Source organism: Mus caroli, unplaced genomic scaffold, assembly GCF_978045245.1.
Source record: "Mus caroli unplaced genomic scaffold, Mus_caroli_1 scaffold_3, whole genome shotgun sequence".
Classification (NCBI taxonomy): Eukaryota; Metazoa; Chordata; class Mammalia; order Rodentia; family Muridae; genus Mus; species Mus caroli.
The window spans coordinates 152,512,803-152,531,475 of NW_028227258.1; the positions used below are offsets into that span (position 1 = coordinate 152,512,803).

Consider the following 18,673-nt stretch of genomic DNA (forward strand, 5'->3'; position numbering starts at 1 on the left):
CATGTTGGGATAGATTCACGAGATCCAAAATGTGAAATTCTGTTTGTTTGTTTGTTTTTTTTTTTTTTTTTTTTTTTTTTCGAGACAGGGTTTCTCTGTGTAGCCCTGGCTGTCCCGGACTCACTTTGTAGACCAGGCTGGCCTCGAACTCAGAAATAGGCCTGCCTCTGCCTCCTAAGTGCTGGGATTAAAGGCATGTGCCACCAATGCCCAGCTGTTTTTTTTTTTTTTCTTAAAGAATTACTATTTCAATTTCATTTTATAAAATCTTTACCAGAAAGCATTTGAGTTGGAAAACACATGCCAGTGAAGAAGGAAGCCCCTCTGTGGCTCAGGGTGATTTTGGCTCTTCTCTGTCTATGTCAACTTTGGTTACAACCCCCTCAACTCCCTGCTTCTACCCTCCACTCTGCCCCCATCATCCCAGGATGGCCTTAGAGCCAGCTGTCATCTGTGGGCCTTTGGCAGAGCCTAGCTGTATAAATCCTTGGCTTGGACTTGAGTCTATGTTGGAATCACCCAGAAGGGTAGACACAGTGCTACATGCTGAACACACCCCTAGGGTTTCTGACTCTAGAACAGGTTGGGGCGCCTGAGAATTCATTTTCCTAGGAAGTCCTTGAGAGCTGCAGCTGCAGCTGGCCTGTGGTTGGGGTGGGGTGGGGATGGCCATGCTCCACAGACTGGGTATTTAAGGTCCCATGGATAGGAGGAGCCCATGGGTGAGAGACAGAAGCCCAGAGTGTGGAGGAAACCTAAGTTTCTGAACTCCGATCTCTTCTGGTCCTTTTCTTCTCTGACAGTGGTCTGTGGACTTGAGATTCTAGTAAGCGGGCCTCACACAGTTTGCTTGTCTTGCTGGAGTGGTGTGCAAATGCCTTGCAAGAGGAGTTGCTAAACCAGAGTTCTAAAGCACAGGGCCTGGGTTCATGGTGGCATTTCCTTGCATTCTGATGCATTGCTAGGGAAGGAAATGACAGAGCTGGTCTTGCCTGGCTTTGTTCTTTCTGTACATGTCTGTATGACAGCATCAATTATAGCTCAGAGTAGCCATTTTCATGAACTTAAAAGCAGTCTGGTAGACATGCTAGCTCAAAAGCTGGTCTTCCATGGTAAGTGTACATGCTGACACCTGTGCACACACATCCGGATAAGTCCCTGGCCTATTGCTAATTGTGAATGACAGCAAAGAGAAATGTGGTCACTCACTGCTGCTTCAGATAGCTAACTTTTTCATAGTGCTTGTAATTTTACTTTTTTTTTTTTTTTGTCTCCATAGAAACTCCCCAACTTTCAAGTCATTTGAAGAAAAAGTTGAAAATTTAAAGGCAAGTAAAAGGATGAATGGTCTCACGACACACTGGTGTGTGTCACAGCACACGGCTGCCCTAGGTCTCACGACACACTGGTGTCACAGCACACGGCTGCCCTAGGTCTCACGACACACTGGTGTCACAGCACACGGCTGCCCTAGGTCTCACGACACACTGGTGTGTGTCACAGCACACGGCTGCCCTAGGTCTCACGACACACTGGTGTCACAGCACACGGCTGCCCTAGGTCTCACGACACACTGGTGTCACAGCACAGGGCTGCCCTAGGTCTCACGACACACTGGTGTCACAGCACACGGCTGCCCTAGGTCTCACGACACACTGGTGTCACAGCACACGGCTGCCCTAGGTCTCACGACACACTGGTGTCACAGCACACGGCTGCCCTAGGTCTCACGACACACTGGTGTCACAGCACACGGCTGCCCTAGGTCTCACGACACACTGGTGTCATAGCACACGGCTGCCCTAGGTCTCACGACACACTGGTGTCATAGCACACGGCTGCCCTAGGTCTCACCACACACAGTTTTGTAGGTTTTTTGTTTTTTGCTTTTGAGCATGTGTTGTAGCATGCTACACAGAATGGATAACTTAAAACAACAATTATTTAGTCATTTGCTTTATTTCAAATATTCTTAGAATTGCACAAAATTTGCTCTAGCTTTTTTTTTGTCTAGAAAGTAGAGAATATTGAAATGTTTGATTTTCCACACAGCCTGAGCTGTTATGCTTTGAAACCCACCCAGACATTTTCCTTTGCTATTGAATATTGTGCATCTTCGTTGTATATGATGTCTGTTTATATATGCCTTATATTGGATACTTTATCCTTAATTGTTGTATAATCTGTTAATTCTGTTGACTTCATGAATGTCATTTAGTAGTTACTGACTTATTATTTTTAAAGATATTTATTTACTGTCTAGCAATTTTGCACATTATAAAGTGTCTTTTGATCATACCTACCTCCTTTAGTCCCCCTATTGGCGGCACATATTCTTTCATAATGATTACCTTTATAAATTGCATTATCTCCAAGATGATTACAAAGTTATCACCTCTGAGAATTGGGGGGTAGTGGCTCATGCATGTAATCTGAGCCCTTGGAGGCTGAGGCGTGAGGATTGCCGATAGTGGAATGCTAGCCTGGGCTGCAGAGATAGTGGAATGCTAGCCTGTCACAAAACCACCAAAACCAAACAACAAACACACAGAAAAAACCAAGCAAACAAAAACTTAGCAGCTGAGCTGGGCAGTGGTGGCACACGCTTTTAATCCCACCACTTGGGAGGCAGAGGCAGGCAGATGTCTGAGTTCGAGGCCAGCCTGGTCTAGAGAGTAAGTTCCAGGACAGTCAGGGCTGCACAGAGAAACCCTGTTTCGAGAACAAAACAAAGCAAAGCAAAACAACACAAAACAACACAAAACAAAACAAACTTAGCAGCTGTTAGAATCACAAATGATATCCAGGTGATAGAATTCCTGATGTTCTATTCTGTGGTATTTGTGTATGGCCTGTATGATTATTTCTTTATCTAGTCCTGATCAGTATAGTGGGTATACTTGGAGCTGATTATTATTATTGTTATTATTATTATTATTAAATGAGCCTGCTGGGTAGTACTACAGAGTCAGACCTTATTCAAGAAAATATATTTTAAAGCTCATATTTAGTTTAGTCTTCGAGACATTAGAAGAGTCACTTATCTTTAAAAGTGTCTGACATCACAAAGGCAGGACATGCTTACTGAGGGGTGATATCCAGTGGTCTGGATTCTTCTCATGTAAATGCATAGCTGTTTTCTGAGATCACACTGCATACACAGTCTTCCAGCTTTATGTATGTGAACCCATGATTGCAGGAACCCTTCCTTTTGTTCAACAATACTGTTTAGGGTCCTCACATAATTCTTGGCATGTTGCTCAGCATGTAAGTGTCACACTCGTGGTTCCAGAGCGGTCCATGAGACTGGCTCCATTCAGAATCTCAGGGCCGAGTCATACATCTGAAAACAAGCCACAATGAAGAGTCAAGGTTGCTGTGACTCAGATCTCAAGACTGTCAACTCCTCTGCCTCACCTCCCATCTGTCCTGAGTGTTAGTGTTTGAAATAGCTCGTCAGAAATCAGGAACTAATGTTCATTTGATTCCAGAGATAGTGAGGACTGCCCAGTTGCTTGCTGTATTAACATTCTGTAGACTATAGTCCACTGGTCAAATATGACTTAACATCATTTAGATGATGTCTTAGTTAGCGTTACTATTGTTGTGATGAAACACCATGACCCAAAGCAAGGGTTTATTTGGCTTACATTTTCAGATCATAGACCCTCATTGAAGGAAGCCAGGACAGGAACTCAAACATGACAGAGACCATAGCTTGCTCAGACTGTTTTCTCATAGAACCCAGGGGTGGCACCATCCATGGTGGGCTGGGTCCTCCCCCATCAGTCATTACGTAAGAAGATGTCCCGCCATCTTGCCTATAGTCTGTTTTTATAAAGGCACTTTGTTAATTGAGATTCCCTCCTCTCACATTACTGCAGTTTGTGTCAAGTTGACATAAAACTATCCAGCACTGATGAAAACATAAAAAGTAACTTTACAAAGTGTATTGAGCTGCTATTGCTAAAGAAACTTGTGGTTGCATGCTTGGGAAAATTTTGCCAAATTATACTTAAGTCTAGGATCACCATGCCTGTGCACTGAGATTTGGGATGGATTCAGGTTTCTGGAGTGTTTGAGCATGCGACTGTGACAGGCAAAGCAGAGGGTACCATGCAAACCTGGAGGAAGACCTCACCTACTGACAGGAAGGGAAAGTCAGTGAAGGCCTCAGTAATATAATTGGAGATGTGTAAGGCTGTAAAGTCTTTTTGAGGAATCGCAATCTGGTCTTGTGGCAATGGAAGCCAGTCAGGACCTTCTTCTGTCCGTTTTACAAGCATCACTGGCAGCCTTGCACAATGAAGGGAGTGTGTTAAGAGGTAGGAGTTGAGATCCAGGCAGAAGAGGATAGTGGATGAGTTCAGATGCCATAATGGGAGCAAATACAGACACATGTAGAAGTTAGGATGAAGAAAGGCGGATGCTGTGGAACCAAAGGACGGACGATGGCTCCATGTGCTGGGTCAGACAATGATGTAGGTGCTGTTGCTGTACATTTTTTAAAACACATCTTTAAATGTAATATTATGGCACATAACATTTTAAGCACTTCTACTTAGAATGTAATGGAGCAAACAGTGAAATGAAACCATGTAAAGATTATTGTTTTGGTGGAAGGGTCTCATTGGTTCTACTGGAGAGGCAAGGTGAATGATGAATGGAAAGGGGGCCAGTTGTTGGGAGTTTGCTTTTACATAACTGAATTGCAAGGAGTTGTAACAGTTTCTTACAGTTAAAAAATATAGTTCAGTGAATTTAATAATGGCTACAAATGCAAATTTATCCAACAATTTAAAGATTGGATGGGACGTTTTAGACTCTGTCCAGTCAGTAAAGACTCGGGGAACAGGACAGGCAAGTTTGAATCCACTGAGCATGCATTCTTGGTCACGAGCTAGTTCCTGAGTATTAGCTGTTATGTAGCGTTCAAACACTGATTGACTCTTTCAGACCTGCTACATTGGAGTGTGGCTTTACCCATTTCCAGTACGCAGGAAGTCACTCAGGGTCCTTCTGGCACTAAGGTTTCAGTTCTGACATTCTCAGTGTCTGTCAAGCCCCCTGACGATGCTTAGTCTGTAGGCTAGACTTTTATATAGGTAAGGGCTGAAAAGCTTACAGTGCACCTGGAGAAATCCATTTATGTCCTCCATTTGTTGTACTCAATATTTCTGAATGAATGTGGATGAATGAAACTGATAGACAACAAGATGTTTATCAATTATCTACAGAGACCAGTAGATACTTTGGAATAATAGAGTGCAAAGCTCTTGAAGTAAATTTTCTGGTGAAGAGCAATTAGTTGATGGTGGCAGGGTGGAGTGTGGGGCAAGCATTTCAGCAAGGTAGAAAGCAGATGTTGGGCTGTTCCGATACCCCGAGCACTATAGTACATACATCCATGTAATGAGCTGGGCCAGGAGAGGCCCTGTGTGTTCTTGAAAGTAAATTTAAAGTTCCTTTCTGCAGGGGCAGTTAACGTTGTTTCATGATGTCTTTCTGTTTCACACTTTTTAAAAAGTCTAAAGTAGGAGGAGCCAAGCCTGCTGGCGGCGATTTTGGAGAAGTCCTGAATTCCACAGCCAATGCTACCAGTACCATGACCACAGAGCCTCCTCCAGAACAGATGACAGAGAGCCCCTGAGCTGCCGACCTGTGTCCTGCTGCCCACTGCCAGGTGCTGCCAGCGAGAGCCAAGCACATCTTGACAACGCTCATGGCTGCGGATTTCCACCAGATGTGCTTTTATTTAGCTTTACTTATTTCTCTGACCAAATAGTTGATGAATGAAACAAAGTGAAATCACCTTCACCTCCACTCCAGGGAAACACTGTTCGCATGCACGGAAGGCCCTTTGTATAGGCAACAGCATCATAGAGCCTCTGGTAGATCCCTGCAGGCAACTACTGTGTTTCTCCTTAAAATCACTGTCCATCTGGATTCTAGTTTGATCTTTCTTTACTATCTTCATGAGTCATTGTTTTTGGGTCTCTGTACACTTAATCAATTTCTAACAAACTGTTCTTTTCTAAATTCTGGTTATTAAAAGTCTTGGAATGATTTCATTACTTTCAAAGGAGAAACCACCAGGTACATTTTTTTCTCGGATAAACAGTTCTATGAGGACCATATCTTGGGTTTCTAAAGACACCAGACTGAAGTAGACAGGTGTGTATGCAGTTCCATAATTCTGTAAATTAAAAACATGCAGACACTCAAACTTCCAGTGGGGAGAGTGTGGGTCCTCCTGCCTTGGTAACTGTCATTTGTAGCTACATCTATTTGAGCATATCAGTTATTTATTATACCATTCTCACACATTTTTTTTTACAAGATTAAAAGTTAATTTCAGATAAATTGATAGAATAACATTGTGAGTTAAGTATATGATATTACAGTAAGTTTGAATGTTCCCACATTCATCACTGATAATTCCAAAAGTCTAAAAGTCTTTAGGTCTATACAGCTATAAAAATGCTAAAAAAAAATTCACCTTAGGGAAAATTACTGCCTCCATTAAATCCATTTAACACCTTTAGGAAGCACAGAAAGTTCTATGAGAAATACAACTTGAATATTTTTTTATACTAAGGTATTGTTGATAACTCCGAAGGCTGTGAGGCGTTACTACGACTGAGCTTATCAGGCTGTACCTGTTCTCAGTGTGTTAGTGCCTGAGCTGTACTGTATGTAGATTTGTTCCTACTCTAAGAACTGTCGGGGCTGTGAGTCAAAGCTTCCCAGTGGCTCTGCTAAGCTCCTCTATTAACTGTGGTCACTCCTGACTCACTCCTGCTTCCTTTGCTGTGTATGTTTATGGCCTATGAGGTTGTATCTGTTACTTCTCTATTGTGGTTTTACCAGTGTCCATGCCAAATGTTAATTGCCAAGCTTGGAGTGACCTAAAGCATTTTTCAGAGCATGACTAGATTTAATTGAGGATAAGGTTTCTGCAAACCAGAATTGAAAAGCCACAGTGTCGGTTGTTACAAAATGACATGCTGCCATTCCTGGTTGCTACTTGGATGCAATGGAAACTATGCTTGATTACATGTGAAAATCTTAATAAAGTCTGTGTCTCAGTAGTATAGGTTTCAATATTTATTAAGAGGACAGTGGTCTGGACAAAACTTGTTATATTCTAAAATCAACTGGTATTCTGGAAGCATTTTCCTAGAGGACTGGAACTGTAGAAATTTGTCTCTAGAGAAATATTGTGATTATTCAATATAATGATTTTTCTACCAATTAGTCTTTTTATTTTTTTCTTCTTCTTCTTCTTGCTAACATCTTGTTAACAGATTGTTTCCTGGGTACCTACTCTGTATTTGTAACCAGGCAAGAACAGAATAAGATGGTAGTTTTTTTTTTTTTTTTAATAAGAAATCTTCAAGTTTTGTATAGATATTTCATATGAGGAAAATGATGTAAGTGGAGGAGAGAAGGAGAAGGAATATACATAGATCAGACCAGGGATGAGTGTGGAAGAAACTCTTCCCACACTTCATCTAGAAAGTTAATCTACTGGAAGGCACCCTGCCTCATCAAAGATGTTACAAAACGAAGGACTAACACAGAAAATTAAATGGGAGTTTTAGAATATTCACATATATGCAGAATATCTGTTGGAGATTCGTTATGAGTTAGTTCACAGATACTAAGGCTACAAACCGCTATTAACAGAAATATTGCAGAGAGGTTGGGGCTGCTTACTGGGATTTGTGTTTATGCTGGCAAAACAGCAAAAGGGGAAGCTTGGGTTTCCTGTGAAATCTCAGCTGTATGAGGACACAAACGGTGATGGAAGAGCTCCGAGGTCTTTCCAAAAGCAGTGTTTCCTAACTCAAGGTTCTGGGGGACACTAGCAAGAATTCTTAATAGTTAGAACCTGAGAAGTGAATAAAAGAGAGAACTCATCACCAGCCCTCGGATTTGAGCCACTACACACAATTCTTGGAATACAGAAGAGTTTAATTTGAACTCCTTCTGGGTCTTTTAATTAAGTTACACATGGTTTTCTGTGAAGTGTTTGAAAGCAATAAAAACTGTAATTTGGGTAGGGGTTCTTTATGTATTTCCCCTCTTTCAGGAAAGGGTGAGTCATTTTTGCAACATCTCTCAGACTCTTCAGATGCTGACATGTAAAACAGCAAAGTAAAGCTTCAAACTCAGCCAGCCAGCCGACCAGCAGTTGTAAAGGTGGAAGCGCGAGTGTGCGAGGGGACACAGCAAATGTGCAAATGTGCCAACATCAGGATCCTGCATTCTTTAGATTGCTTTCTTTTAAATTAAGGTTTATTTCATTATGTGTTTGTATGCAAGTGTGTTATGTGCTTATGAGTATACGCGCCTGTGGAGAGCAGAGACGTCAGGGTGTCCCAGAGCTGGAGGCACAGTCAGATGTGCATGTAGGGAACTGAACCTGGGCATTCATTCTCTAAGAGTAATATTATGGACTTTGAACTGATGAGCCATCTCTCCAGATCCTTTTTAAGGATAAATAGTTCTTAAGACAGCTGAAAGGCTGGATTTTTCCATAGCAAAGAGACATCTGACCAGAGATTAGTCCTTGTTTTCTACTTTGGATTGATGATAGAAAGCACACATAATATAAAACAGGGCCACTTTTAAGTAAAGCAGCAGGTTTTTTTTTTAATTGGTTAATTTCAAATGCCCTCCTTCCTAGTTTCCCCTCTGCACCCCCCCCCCATTCAATTCCCCCAAAGCAGCAGATCTTAATTCTGTAGTTTCCATATTCCGGTGTAGGGCATGAATTTAAGGCCTGTGTGCCCTCAGCATGTACCAGGGCTTCACACTCCAGTGGACTGGTGACTCAGCTCCTACCAACTCCTTTGTGTAATTGTGATGTTACTGAGTTTGGTTGGTAGTGTGATGATTTTAAGTTGTTTTTTTTTCCTACCACACAGCAATAGCCAAACAATTTTCTTGTTTACATATGACCTTTAAGAGTCTCAGCGTCAGGACTGGGGAGATGGTTCAGTGGTGAAGTATTTGCCATGCAAGTAGGAAGACCTGGATCCTCATAGAAAGAAGGCAGCCAACATCAAATGGCCTCTATGTGTGCTGACGAGCACCCTCACGCACATGAACATGTTAAAAAACCTTCCCTTCACATGCTTTATTTTTCCTTTATTTCTAGGATTTTTTCTTCAATATGACTAGTTTTTAGTATTATCCCGTCCCAAAATGCTCTCCTCAGCCATCTCTGTGACCTGTAAAATGGCCCTCTTTCTGAGGCTGAGATGAACGTCTTTAGTGTGACAATATATCTCACCTATGTCTCAGGACTTTCTCCAGTCTTTCCTGTGCAGCTAAGAACCATAGCTTTCTAGTGGTCCTCTTTCTGAGGCTGAGATGAACGTCTTTAGTGTGACAATATATCTCACCTATGTCTCAGGACTTTCTTCCAGTCTTTCCTGTGCAGTTAAGAACCATAGCTTTCTAGTGGTGTTGGGAGTTGAACCCAGATTTAATTGAGCCACATCCCAGCCTGAGGCATACATTTCTAACCACCTCTAGGTCACCCCAACCAAACCACTAAGACCTACTTTCTATGGAGGTTTTAGGAAGCACCCGTTAGCACACTGGTGTTCTTGGGGGTGGGCTGGGGTGTGGTGTGTGTAGCGCTGTTGATGCCACAACTTGGTAGATGAGGCCAGGGTGATTGATGCCATCAGAGCTTTGAAGTATATTTTATTCGTTTTCTTGCTAACTGCTAGTAACATTTTTACAATGGGTATTAATAACTTGGAAGTATTTTAATAGAGCTAGTGGGAAGATGCATGGAGGAGCAGTATTGCCACTAGAGCCCATGCCCATTAGTGCCTGTGTAGGCAAGAGTCCTGCAGACTCATCCCTCTCGTTGACTCACTTGGTTTTATTTCATTCATCCATTTATCCATTTACTCATCCATCCATTCATTCATTCATTTATTTATTTCTGAGGCAGTCTCACACAGTTCAAGATGTCCCATCTTGCTATGTAGCAAAGGGTGACCTTGAAGCCCTGACTATCCTACTTCCATCTGCCAGAGACAGGGATCACATGCATGCCCCACCACACACTGTTTTGAGACAGGATCTCATTACTTAGTGCAGGTTGACTCCCAGCTCAAAATTCCCATCTCCTCACTACTTCAGTTTGAAAAGTAAGTATCTTTGAGGATTGCATATGTTTTAATCATATGCACTAACTTTTCCCCTTAACTACTTCCCTGATCTGCTTCTACCTCCCTACCCCCAGCAATAAACTTTAATAATCCATTGATTCTAGTTTGTGCTATCATTTATCGGATTTTGAACCATACAGTTGAGTGGGGCTCACGAGCTACTTCCCAGTCTATTTAGAAGCTCGATTGTGTTGATCTGGCAGGTCCCACTTAGGCAACCACAGCTGCTGAGAGTTCATGATTGCAGAAAGCACTTGCGATTTGGTCCTCTCTGACCACTGGGTCTTAATAATCTTTGTACCAGCTCCTCCAGGATGGTCCCTGAGCTGTGGGATGATGGAGTGGTGATGTGGATTTGTGGCCATTTGTGGTGGAGCTCTCCACAGGCTGTACAACTTGGACCAGTTGTTTCTGTGTTAACTACCATCCACTGCACAAAGAAACTTTGCTGGTGAGGCCTTCGAGCTGCACTAACCTGTGAGTAGAGAGGAATTTATAGGGCAGTTTGATAGTACATCTGTTTAGCAAAATCATAGTTTTTGGCCAGATCTGCAGTAACTGGATTGGTTCCATCTCCTGTGGAGCAGGCTTTAAAAGTCCAAGAAGTGTTTGCTTACTCTCATAGCATTCATGCCAACACTATACCCCTGGTCATCTTCTGCCATGCTGGTTGTTATTCGAGTTCACAGGGTTCACAGCTGATTATTTCAGCCCACACGACATGTTCCTAGTACACTGAGAGTACCAACCAAGTTGTGCGGGCCAACTTGGTTTCTTCACAGTCTGTGACCAGTATGTGTAGTGTCTTCAGCAGAGTTTTACTGCCATGTCCTGATAGGCAAACAAGTGCAGGGACAGTTGTCTGTATTGTGCCAGGTGTCTCCAGGAAAACCCTGACCATCAGCTTGAGGGGAGGTGTCCCAAACCTGGTGTTAGGCTTTTTATTGACAACCTATGGCTTCTCAGATGAGCACAATTCACTGTATAAGGAAATTCCAATTAAAATGGTTTGCTATGAATCTCCACTCTCTCCTTCCTCTCTCCTCTTCTTTAGTATTTTTGAGACAGGACTTTGCTGTAGAGCCCTGGCTGGCCTCGAAGTTGCTCTGTAGGCCAGACTGGCCTCAAACTCAGAGACATTCCTCTGCCTCTTCCTCTTGAGGGATAGAATTCAAGTTGTATATCACCACTGCCCTGTGAATCCTCACTTTTCTAATCTCATTTGATACTTCTTAAGTAAGTTGGAAGCTTCAAGATGTGTCCACTGAGCGTACATATATCAAAAGGAAGACTAAGAGCCCCCTTCCCATGGCTCTGCCGGTCTTTCAGGGTTATTCACTAGCTTAGGCAACACGAATATAACATGTCTGTTGGATTTAAAGATGGGACTTCATTTGTTCTGTTCATCCAGATGGAGGGTTTATGCTGAAGATTGAACCTAGGGCCTTGCCGTGCCAGACAAGCACTCGAAGTGATACAATTTAAGTTTGCAAAGCAGTTCTTTAAACTTGGCACTGCTGAGCAGCTTGCTTTCCCAAGCAGAAAAACCAAATCTGCACCGGGATACTGGATTGCCCAAGATGAAAGTTCCTTACTTGAGACTGCTGAGGGCTCTTAAAGGGCCCTGGCCATGCTCTACAATTTGCTACACTGTTTTCGAAAGGAACTGAAAGTGGTAATAGCCATAGAGATTGACATTTTCGACAAGAATCCACTTAAGTGTCAGCAGAAATGAGTGTATGCAGAATGAGATCTCACTTGGAGCGGAATCTATCTTTCAGGCTCCTGAATTTGTGAGATACTCCCTACAGTGACTAGTAATGCGGAGTGATAAGTGATGCACAAAATTATGCATCATTCTATGGTCAAAATAGACCTGCAGCATTGAGGAAGACTTACACTAAGCGTCAAAGACATAAAAGAGGTTCTGTCCTGGCCCTGGTAGTGACAGTACTTGTAAAGTCCCATCATTCAGGGAGAAGCAGGAAGGTCAGATGTTGAGGGTCACCCTCAACTACACAGTGAGCTCAAGGCCAGTATGGGTTACATGAGACCCCGATTTAAGGGGTAAAAAGATATTTATGTACAAATGACATAGAAAACTGACACCCGCCCTTGGATTTAGTAATCTGTAGGTTAACATTACATTGATTAGACTAGTGGTCCACTTAAAAGGCAAACACTTTTGCAACTATGGCGTTAGGTTCGATTCTTAAGTGGATGGACAAATTCTGGGGATTTGCACTGGGGAGAAACAAACAATATCAAGTGTTTGGGTATGGGAGCGTGGAAGTGCAACGCCTGAGCATATTTCTAAAGCTTAATTCACAGGAAATGATGGTAGCTAGCTAGGATAAAACTTCTGTTGAGTTTTGTAATGCATGTGACTGGCAACAGAAGTGGCCAAGGACAGACCACCAGTTTTACGAACAACTTTGTGCCCATTTGCAAAGGCATTCTCCTTCCTTCCTGGAGTTTACAAAACTGGAGGGTGAACACTAAGAATTATTTCAAATCTAAAGCATGACGCATTCGAAAGTGCTGAATAACGAAGGCACAGGAGGTGCTGGTGAACATAGGGCTTCCAACTCTAACAGGATAACGAAGAAGACCTCTGAAGACTGTGTAGTACAGCAGCTGTAGCGTCACCCCGTCCCTCAGGAGGCATGCGCTCTCTGGCGTCCTTGGGAGATCGGTCAGGCAAGCTTTAAACTACGGGACTAGCAGGCTCGCCTGGGATTAAGGCGGTAGGCGGGGCTCTCCTCGGCCCGCCCCCTGACCTGCAAGCGTGCAGAAGAGGTCAGAGGTCGCGCAGGCGTCATGGCGGCGCTGTGTAGGTCCCACGCCGGGACTGCTGGGAGCCGTTTCTTGAGAGCGCTTGTCTTCTCCAAGCCTTTGCGAAATGCAAGCACGGAGAGTGGCTCCGAGAGCGCAACCCACGACTCCTCCGCTCCTCGGGCGCGTTCAGGCGGCTTCGCGAGCGCTCTGGAGCGACACTCGGACTTGCAGCGGAAGGCGGAGCTCCGACTGGTAAGCAGGCCTCGCGGCGCCACGTCCGCACGCGGGGCCGAGCGTGGGGCGGGGCTAAGCCCCGGACGCTGGGAGGGGCCGGCGTGGTGGGGCGGGAGCCTGTCGGTGTTGGGGTGGGGCTCAGGCGGCGACTCCAGGGAGGGGCCAGCGTGGGTTGGGGGTGAATTCTGTCCTTGTTGTCATGGGCTATGCCGTTGACTTAGGGATGAGGAGAGGAGCGACTGGAGCGGCGCGTGTAGCTTTCTACCCTTGACCTGCAGCAGAGCGTGTGATTAATATTTTCTTCCTTTTCCAAGGCATTTACGCGCCTGTGGGTTCTGTCTGCATACCCTAGTGAGACATTCTGGGCCAGGTATCCAGCGGGTTTGTGGGGCGACCCGTCAGACTTGGAGGAAAACGGCTCCAGGTCTTAGCTGTGCCACAAGGAGGCTCCAGGCCTGTCACAAACATCTTAATTGAATTGAAATGACACTTAAAGCTATTGCTCTTTGACTCAGGAGCCGCTTCTTCCATCTTCAAAGCTGACAGTGACAACTAAGTCTTCTTACTCACTACCTACCTCATGATGACCTTGCATCTGCTCCCTTTTTTATTTTGAGTTCTGTTGGGATTAATTAGGACCATCAGGTAAACCAGAATACTCTCCCTAGTCTAAGGACAGCTTATTGGACATCTTAACCGTAGCTGTGGTTTCACATAGTAGTGATTAGTTTAATGAAGGAAAGCTCTTAGATATGAAACACTGACCGTGATTCCCTTTCCTTCTAAAGACTGTTCTGATCAGAGTGTTCTGTTTTCTCAGGCAGAGGTAAGGTGTTTTCTGGAAGTCCCAGGACACTTTATTTGCTCTGCCCAGTTCACACTGCATGGAATCTCTAACACAGCTTAGCAAACATCATTCTGCTACCCAGCGAGTAGATGCATTTGGTTGTGAAATGTAGTTTACCAATTCCTTTTTTTTTTTTTTTAAGATTTATTTATTATATGTGAGTACACTGTAGCTGTCTTCAGACACAACAAAAGAGGGCATCCGATCTCATTATAGATGGTTGTGAGCCACCATGTGGTTGCTGGGATTTGAACTCAAGGCCATCGGAAGAGCAGTCAGTGCTCTTAACCACCAAGCCATGTCTCCAGCCCCCAATTCCTTGTTAAAAATAATTCTTGGGAATCTTGGTTTAGTTGGAATAAATGCTTGGGGAGGAGGGTGTAAGGAGGCTGGGTTGTAATCTCCGCTGTACAGGGTAGGGTCTCTGCTTTGCAGGGTCTCTGCAGCTTTGCAGCATCTAGACTGAGGCACTGCAGTTGAGATATTCTAGTGCTGGGCTCCATGACAAGACACAGTGAGGTGGCTTTTCAGGAATGCTTTCAGAATTACTTTCCTCATTAAATGGGTTATCAGTGCTTTGTCGTGAGAAGCTGTTCTAACCATGGGGTTTATTAGGTATCAAATGCATGCTCCCGTTGAGGTTGTGGATAACAGAGACTGTAGAGGTGGACGAAGAGCTATGGGATAGCACCATCTCAGTTTTGTTGTAAGTACCTTAAAGCTGCAGGAAACAGTCCCCTAGGGGACCTTCTAGTGCTGTGGAAGCACTATACCACAGCCTGTGTGTGCCGCACTCCTGCTCTACCTCTCATGTGTCGTTATGACGTGCCTGGGTTTGTGTTATAATAAAATAAAAAGTGTCATTTGAGGGTGGGAGGGCATTTGTTGCTAAGCCTGCTGACCTGGAGAGAATTGATTCCTGCAAACTGTTCTTTGACCTCCCCGTATCCCTTGTGGCATGCCCCTTCCCAACCCCCCAAATAAGTATGTCTAAGCCATGACTAAGGGCTGAAGTGTACACTTCAGTGAGACAATAAAATCAAGCTTTTCACTGGAGAAATAGAAAACCCAAAACAACAAAAGATACTGTGCACATGTCTACTTCTAACTTACAGGCACTGGTAATTTCTAATATGGTAGTTTGTGCCACATTAGTACACTTTAGGATAAAAGTTTTCATGGCCTTACCCCCAATATAATGAGCTTTTAGGTGGGCAGAGGTCTTTTTCTCTCTTGTTCTGGTTTGTTCTCAATATGTGAGCACTTTGTGTGGTTCATGATGGGTACTTGGTAAATGTTTGCTGTTTGTTTACTTACTTTCCTCCTTGCTGTGACCAAGTACCTGACAACAAACAGCTTAAGGAAGAAAGGATTGTTTTCTGTCCATGGTTTGAGGGCATAGCCCAATTGGCAGAGAAGGCCCTGCTGGGCATCAGGAACCAGAAGCAGCTGGTTACATGTGCCTGGAGCCAGAAAGCAGAGGGAGATGAGTGATATTCTCAGCTCTCCTTCTCATTTTCCATTTTTCTGAATGGACCTGTGGGGTAGTGCCGCTCACATTCAGGGTGAGCTTTCTCCTTTGCGTCTCTCTGGAAACACCCTCATATACAGGAGATGTGTCTCTTCCATGATTCTACTGTCTAGTTGGGCTGACAATGGAGACTAAGGTTTACCAAGTGGATGTACGGATAAGTAGTACACAGTCACACAGGGACTTGAGTTTTGTCACGGCTTGTGACAACTCACAAACCATTACACACATAGGATAGGTTGGGCTCTTAGTTAAATGTGCTTGTCCATAATAGTAATTGAGCAGAAATGGTGTTAGAGTAGCTAGGAAGCTCAAAATACCCCGCTAGCTTTAATTTTAGTATTTGCTGGAAGTTTTGCTACATTCCTTTCTTAACATTTGTGGTGAGGCATGCAAGCAGTTGTTAGGGATTGCTAGGGATTTAGCTTGTGAGCAAAATGTCACATCACTTTTTAGAGTTGGGTTTAATTAATTGAAAAATACCCTGAAATTAGAAGATGAATAAGTACTGTGTGATCAGGACTTTTAAAAAAGTTTATTTACAAAGTATAAAAGTAACATTGACTTAGAAAGCACAGGAAGGTATCATTCCCAAGGATGGAAAGGAATTTTAGATATATATACCCCTTGGATTTTATGTATGAGTTTGAGTACACAAACATACATACAGACATATACACAAATATAAACCAACTATACATATTTACACACACACACACACATATATATAAAACATAACATCATATATCATTAAAAACACAGTTGGCTTGTGTTGTAGGTAGATACAGTTTGCAGTTACATCCCTGCAAAACACTATACTTCTTGGATTCACAAAGTCTTGGCTTAAATTCTTGGTTTTGCTTTGTTTACTAGGTATATTTAAAATTTTAAAAAATGTTCATGTGCATGTTTGCATGTTCAGGAGACCAGATGATTCTCTGGGACTGAGTGTAGATGATTGTGTGCCGCTCTGTGGGTGCTAAGAATTGAACCCAGTCAATTTGAAGAAGAGCCAGTGTTCTTAACTACTGAGCCATCTTTCTAGCTGTATTTTTTGAAAAAGTACTACATATCTGTTTTCTCCTTTTCCTTTTATTATAAAAGAAAGCTGAGCCATGGGACTATTGCAGGGTTAAACAATTCATTATTTAAAGCACTTGAAAGTAGTCCTTGCCAGTAAATATAATGTAGTTTAGTTGTTACTACTGAAAATTGCTGTATTTACCTAAGTGTAATTTTGAGTCTTTTCCTTATTGATTCCTATGTTCAGTGTATACACAGTATTAACAATTCTGCTAATGTTTTATATTATGGTTTTATATATATTTATAATTTACTTAAATAGAAAAGGCCTGCCTTGCAAATGCTCAGGTTGATAATGCTACAGTGGGCGTTTGTAACTTTGTGCTTATGAAAGCAAATGTAGAGGGTATTCACTGGGAGAAAGCCTCTGACAGGTCTACTGTGCCTATCCAGATGACCTCCCAGGGACTGTGCTGTGATGTCCGTCTTCTTACCACCTCACCCCGTTTTCATCATGTGTGCATTTGCTCTTACTGTTCTGCATTGCTAGGGATGGAACTCAGGGCCTCACACATGCCTGTGCAAGTGCCTGCTGCTGAACTCTAGCCTCAGCCCACCCGGGGAGTTTCTCCATGTCAGGTGACTAAACCAACCTTTAGGAATTGGGAACTGGGATTGTCATACTCCTCATCCCTGATTTTAAGTCAAAATTGCTGATGTTTATATATTTTACTTGACAAATAAGCTATAAGATATACTTGTAGTCACAAAAATTACACTTATAGCATGCATATTGGGGTTTAGGTAAGAGTTCATTAGTAAGATGGTTTGTGCTTGATTTCCTTTGAAGATAAACATTGCTGTTTCCTAAATGAAGCTCTTCCCCCTGAGGTGGGTTTCCCAGGATTCACTGAGGGACTCACTCTGTCTTCCCTTAGTGAGCCAGCCAACCGTATGAAACACCCTTGAACGGCCTGGGCTTTGCTTCACCACTGTCTTATAGTATGCTGACCATTCTGTAGGTTCACGAAGTCATTTCTGAGCCCATTTTGTCTTTGTAGTTACAACTCTTGGAAAAAGCAAGGTTAGGATTATTGCATGAACCCATACATGTGTGTGAGTAAGAATATATGTTGACTTAAATTGTAATAAAACTTAGTTTGATGGTTGAATGATTATGTAAAAAATTGCAACTCAGATGCCTATTTTTGGATTTGAAAATATGTATATGTAGTAATGAAATTTCAAGTGATACACACTAACTTTGTTTTTAGCATATATTACATTAGTCTTTAAAATAATGGGTTTCACTGTTGGATTTTCATATATGCTAAGAAGTCAGAATTGATCCACATAATTTTTTTGCCCCAATTTCGTGGATGTTAGTACATAAAGCAAACTTGGGTCTAAAGGACCTGCGCGTTCTATGGTTACTTGTGTGTTCACGTGGCCACGTCTTTCCCAGCTTTGATGCTGGTATTTTTTCAGCTATTGAGCATAAGGGCCAAATATTATTCATTATTGTGGTCAACAGAGCTCATTCTGCTATATGAAGGACGGGTAAATATCTGCTGAAGATAGTTAGGTCTGTACACATATTTTTCTGTCTCTTTTTCCTTTGTGGAGTAGGGCATCAAAGCCCAACCTTGCCAGTGATAAATTGTTGTATCTGAGTGACATCCCAGTCTTTCCCTCCTGAATTCTACATCTCTCTTGTGTCAACTTAGACAATATGACTTTATAGCATTGGGAACGGTTAAGTTTAGAACCCATGTTAACTGCCCACAGATGGCAGTGTTGAGCAAGAATGGGTTTTCCTGTGTTCCGTGGCTAGTGCTGCTGCTTCCTTACAGTAGGGGGTGTCCTGTCGTCCGTCTGCAGCGCGGCCAGGAAGTGGTTTGCGCAGTAGACGCCCTCTGCTTCAGAGTATTGGGAATATCGACCCTGCAGGACACTTGTACTTTTATATATTTCAAAATATCTAAGATGGATTTCATACAAATTTTGAGTATTTTTACTTTCTTGTTAAAATTTCTCTCTCCCTCCATCCTTCCCTGCCTTCCT

General features: G+C 43.0%; 2 protein-coding genes across 8 annotated transcripts in view; both read left to right on the top strand.

The window, feature by feature from the left end:
* Positions 1 to 7,254, top strand: part of Tpd52 (tumor protein D52) — a 77,621-nt gene extending 70,367 nt beyond the window's left edge. For all 7 annotated transcript variants that reach the window (XM_029475460.2, XM_029475459.2, XM_085836027.1 and 4 more), the window contains 2 exons: positions 1,280 to 1,328; positions 5,528 to 7,254. In XM_029475460.2, the coding sequence (XP_029331320.1) occupies positions 1,280 to 1,328; positions 5,528 to 5,650 (172 nt within the window). In that variant the 3' untranslated portion in view covers positions 5,651 to 7,254. The remainder of the gene's footprint in view (positions 1 to 1,279; positions 1,329 to 5,527) is intronic.
* A 5,725-nt stretch (positions 7,255 to 12,979) lies between these two features.
* Mrps28 (mitochondrial ribosomal protein S28) overlaps positions 12,980 to 18,673 on the top strand; it is a 108,574-nt gene continuing 102,880 nt past the window's right edge. The window contains exon 1 of the mRNA XM_021158772.2: positions 12,980 to 13,226. Coding sequence (XP_021014431.1) covers positions 13,017 to 13,226 — 210 coding nt within the window. The 5' untranslated portion in view covers positions 12,980 to 13,016. The remainder of the gene's footprint in view (positions 13,227 to 18,673) is intronic.